Source organism: Apium graveolens, chromosome 10 (genome assembly GCF_009905375.1).
Source record: "Apium graveolens cultivar Ventura chromosome 10, ASM990537v1, whole genome shotgun sequence".
In the NCBI taxonomy this organism is placed as follows: domain Eukaryota; kingdom Viridiplantae; phylum Streptophyta; class Magnoliopsida; order Apiales; family Apiaceae; genus Apium; species Apium graveolens.
In genome coordinates this window covers 171,043,498-171,048,212 of record NC_133656.1, presented here as the reverse complement: position 1 = coordinate 171,048,212, position 4,715 = coordinate 171,043,498, and the positions used below count along the sequence as shown (strand labels likewise).

General features: G+C 37.6%; 1 protein-coding gene and 1 pseudogene across 1 annotated transcript; both read left to right on the top strand.

Moving 5' to 3' along the window:
• Window positions 1-294: 294 nt before the first annotated feature.
• LOC141691302 (pathogenesis-related protein PR-1 type-like) lies at window positions 295-759 on the top strand. Its single transcript, XM_074496035.1, has one exon. It carries the CDS (start codon window positions 295-297, stop codon window positions 757-759), a length of 465 nt encoding a protein of 154 aa, XP_074352136.1.
• Window positions 760-2,284: 1,525 nt separating this feature from the next.
• On the top strand, window positions 2,285-3,649 carry LOC141693875 (serpin-ZX-like; annotated as a pseudogene).
• Window positions 3,650-4,715: the final 1,066 nt, after the last annotated feature.

Genomic DNA, 4,715 nt, shown 5'->3' with positions numbered 1-4,715 from the left:
AATTTGATCGGGGAGATGTTACTTAACGCAAGAAACGAAAGTGACATCTATTCACATGCTAAATACTACCCCGCTTATCAAGGATGCATCTTGCATATGGGACGGAATCAAGGGACTAAACTACACACAATTTGGTCTCACATTTAGATTTAAAAATTGATCACAGGCCAATTTTTCAAGTCTTGTGATTCCAAAAGATTAATTAAGATTTCTGCTCCGTGCCCCTATAAAATACCTCTTATTGTCCGTCTACATTTCCCATCATAAACACGTAACATTATCGAGCCTAATTGAATGGAGCTGCCAAAATATTCCATTACTCTTGTTTGTGCCATGTGGTTCTTCATGGTTCAGGCCTCCCTTGCTCAAAACTCACCACAAGACTTCGTCGATGCCCACAATGCAGTTCGTGCAGCCGATGGTGTAGGACCAATCGCGTGGGACGAGACTGTGGCCAAATACGCTAGGCACTACGCCAAAAAGATAGGCCCAAACTGTCTCATGCAACATTCAGGCGGACCTTACGGTGAGAATTTATTTAGAGGTGGTGGTGATGCCACAGCCAAAGAAATTGTGGATTATAATGCGAGCGAGAAGCAGTATTGGAATAATAAAACCAAGACTTGTGCACCAGGGGAGGAATGCGGGCATTACCTTCAAGTGGTTAATCCCAACTCGGTCCAGCTTGGGTGCGCCAGGGTTAAGTGCATGAATGATGTCTGGTACTGGATTGTTACGTGTAACTATCACCCCTACTGAACTGTTAAGCTACGACAAAGTTGAATTTGTAAATTAAGGGAGACGAGGACATTTTATCATTTGCGCGTTGTGACCAAATAGCCATGGCCATGGACCATGCATGTAACAAAACTTATTCTATACTGTCTCTTTTAGATCCCCTGTATTTTCTTATGAGACTTTCTTATAAAAGAAGATTAATCGTTTGTTGTACGTTTCTTTAATTAAGATATGAGCTACTTGATTCCAGAAGGAGTTTACAATCACCAACCATCAGATCAAACATCGAATCTAGTTCATCTTCACGGTATAATTCTTGAACAAGAAGCTGCGAATCAGATTCTAGAAGCACATCCTTAAGACCCTTTGTAACCAACTAAGAGCTTCCCTTAAGCTCACCGCTTCAGCAACTAGTGCATCAGAATTCAGAGCACAGGATTGAACACCAATTTATCTGCCACCATCTCTCCACTGGAGTTACAGAGCACTAACCCCAAGCCTGCAGTAAAGATATGTGCAAATATAGAGGCATCAGTGTTACATTGCAGTGTACCTTCACTCGGTTGAGACCAGTTTTCCACTGCAACCTCGCTAGTTTGATGCCTATTATTGGAAATCAGCTAAGCTTGTCTCCACTTGGACAAGCAAGGCATAGCATGTTGAAAAGCACCAACAGAGGTAGTAAACAATTTCTCCACACTTGAAAGTTCAGATTCTTCCAAAGCATCCAACATAGCATAGCCACAAATGCAACATCAGCTCTGTTTTTATTTTTAATAATATAATTCCAAAAGTCTTTAACTCATAAAAAGAAAACTAGTGTTGCGCTCAATTGAAACATTCCACACTGAACGAGCTACTGAGCAGGAAACTAGAACATTGGTATACATCCTTAGTGTTAGTCTCTAACTCCAAACAACTCTGATACAGTTTCTTTCAAGAAGCACTTGGTCTAGTTCAGCTTTTGACCTTAATTATTTATGTAGAGTCCTTATTATTCATTCATCTTTTATCAAAGTAATTCCATTAGTCTCTAGTTAGTTATTGATTATAATATTATTTATCTGTGTTGTGAAGTAAGAATAAGATACAGAAAATTACACTAAGATTCCAGCTCCGATATTCTTTCCAAAAAAGAAAAGTTCAGACTGAACAATGCATGTATAGACCTCTTAATATTCCGGGAAGGCATATTAAATAAATTTTAGCACTACATTTAATTAAATTTCTTATTCATGAAATGCAATAGTCAGAATCTCCTGATCTGGACCAGAATTTTTGTAAAAAACCTCTGATCATCCATTCATCTTCTTTCGTAGTAAATCCCTTAGCCTTTTCAGTTATTGATTGTAATTACAGATTTCAGAAAGGTTCAGATAAGTAATTTATACACGCACACATTTAAATTCAGACGTTACAATGCATTGGGCCTCTTCATTTTCCAGGACTTCTATATAAAATCTTGCAAAGGTGTACAAATTGTTCTCAGTTCATGATGAACATTGTATCCTCAAAACACTAGAAGTGTAGTAAAAAAATCCCACAAATGGAGTTTCAAAAATCAATAAAGAACCTGACTGATGTCTCGTTAACACTGACAAAACATATTCTGCAGAATGATGGCAAAGATTCAAATGTCGTCTGCTCTCCGCTCTCCATGCAAGTTATTCTCAGCTTAATTGCAGCTGCTGCTAAAGGCCAAACACTTATGAGCTTCTCATTTTCCTTAAAGCTAAAAGTACTAAAGAACTTAACTCGCTATCAACGTATCTCATGAATGTCATTTTTGCTGACGGATCATCCTCTGGAGGGCCTACCTTGTCCTTGGCTAATGGTGTTTGGATCGACAAATCTCTGTCCTTTAAGTCTCCTTTTAAACAGGTGGTGGACAAAGTGTACAAAGCTGCTTCTGATGCCCTTGATTTGAAGAATAAGGTTTGTCATTTCCTGTGGTTTAATTTGTGCTTTCTATTATAACTTTACCTATTTCTAATATTGATGATATATCTGATGTTAATGTATGTAAACTATTGTAGCCTAATGAGTCAGCCGATATATTGAACTCTTGGGTTGAAAAGGAAACCCGTGGCCTTATCAAAGACGTTTTCCCTCCTGGATCGTTTGATAACTTGACGTGGCTTGTTTATGCTAATGCTATCTATTTCAAAGGAGACTGGCTTTATCCTTTTGAGGTGGGAAATACAAAAACATATGACTTCCACCTCCTTGATGGTAGTTCTATTCAGGTCCCCTTCATGACCAAATCCGGTGCAGCACATACATATATTAGTGCCTTTGACACTTTTAAAGTGTTGAGGTTTCGCTACAAACAAGGCAATGCAAGCAACGCCAATTTTCTATGAACTTTTTCCTCCCAGAGGCAAATGACGGGTTACCAGCATTAGTAGAGAAACTTGGCTCAGAATCAGGATTTCTTGACCGGTACATTACAAGTCACATGGAACCGGTTGGCAAAGTTTGGATTCCCAAATTTAAAATATCATTTGGATTTGAGGCATCAAAAGCATTACAGGGACTAGGGCTAGTCTCACCATTTTTTCCAGGTGATTTTACTGAGATGGTGAATGAATCTCCTGAAGGTCAGAGTTTGTTTGTCAAAAACACATTTCATAAGTCATTCATTGAAGTTAATGAAAAAGGCACTGAATGTGCTGCTGCATTTCTTTTACTATGCGGTGGTGGTTCAACTAAGATTTTGAAGGACTTTGTTGCAGACCACCCATTCATGTTTCTTGTTAGAGAAGACGTGACTGGAGTTGTTCTGTTCACTGGACAAGTTCTCGACCCTTCAGCTGCTTAATACACCTGTTGTAAAATAATATGATGCTCTAAAAATCAGATATTATCAGAGCTGCTACTACTAGTTAATGCTTTATGTTCGAAGTAATGTGGAAGCAAGAACGGACATAAATTGTCGTTTTCAATTAATCTTTGATATAACTTTATATTTAAGTATATTAAAAGTTGCGCAAATACTTTATGGACCATATACATTTAACATATCAAAACTTTCGCAAATAATTACCAAACATAGTTCTATTTGAATCAATGAATAAAATGCGCACTCCCTCATATATTTCATGTTCAATATTTTGATATATCTGTTTTTACCGAAAAATTGGTGGTTAAATGCTAAGAATCAATTAACGTTAATCTTAAGTAACTTGAATAAATGAAACTAAAGTAAACTACTAAGACACTCGAGATTGGTGACGCGGAAAATCCGAGAACGGGAAAAATTGCGGGTGAGATTTTATGCCCAACCGAAATATGATCCACTAATCTTTTGAAAATGTGTTACAAGAGGTTGAATTATGCCACCATGAATACAATTTTTCTGAGAAATATATACAAGATACTCGATATGTTGATCATGAATCGAGATGCTCTTTGCTCTTTCTCGAGTGTGAGCTGATGTGTGTTTGCGTTGATCATACTCCTCCTCTTATCTTCTTTACTTTCCTTCTTTTTCTCCAACCTCCCCCCCTTCTCTCATTCAAATCGTTGCAATTAAACATGGAGATAAGCTTACCTATTCTTTCTCCTACTTATGCGGAAGCTGCTAGACTGAGTCCTACTCCCAGGCGTCGGCTTCTTCTACTAATGTTGTCTAAGACGATCTCTTACTTTTCCTGTCTTAACATCCCGTCATGTTAATGTCGTGATTCCTTCTTGTCATGTCCAAAATTTCATACATAACAATAGCCCCAGATTTTATAAATATAAAAAATAAATTTATAAAATCTTTTAGCTAGAATTGTGGTTAAGTAAATCTATTGTCATAATTAGATGTATCTAGGAAGACGTCCCATCACTCCTTGGTAATCACTCCGCGTGCTGCGTGGATATACATGCATTGGCTCTACATTTTCCATAAAACCCTCTCCCGTGTTTATCTTTGCTCTTCCTCTTTCCTATATATACATTCACAACTCTTTCTTCTGTAACATTATTCA

Bases quoted from the DNA above. Each gene is read 5' to 3' on its own strand.
- LOC141691302 (XM_074496035.1), top strand. From the start codon at position 295: ATGGAGCTGCCAAAATATTCCATTACTCTTGTTTGTGCCATGTGGTTC.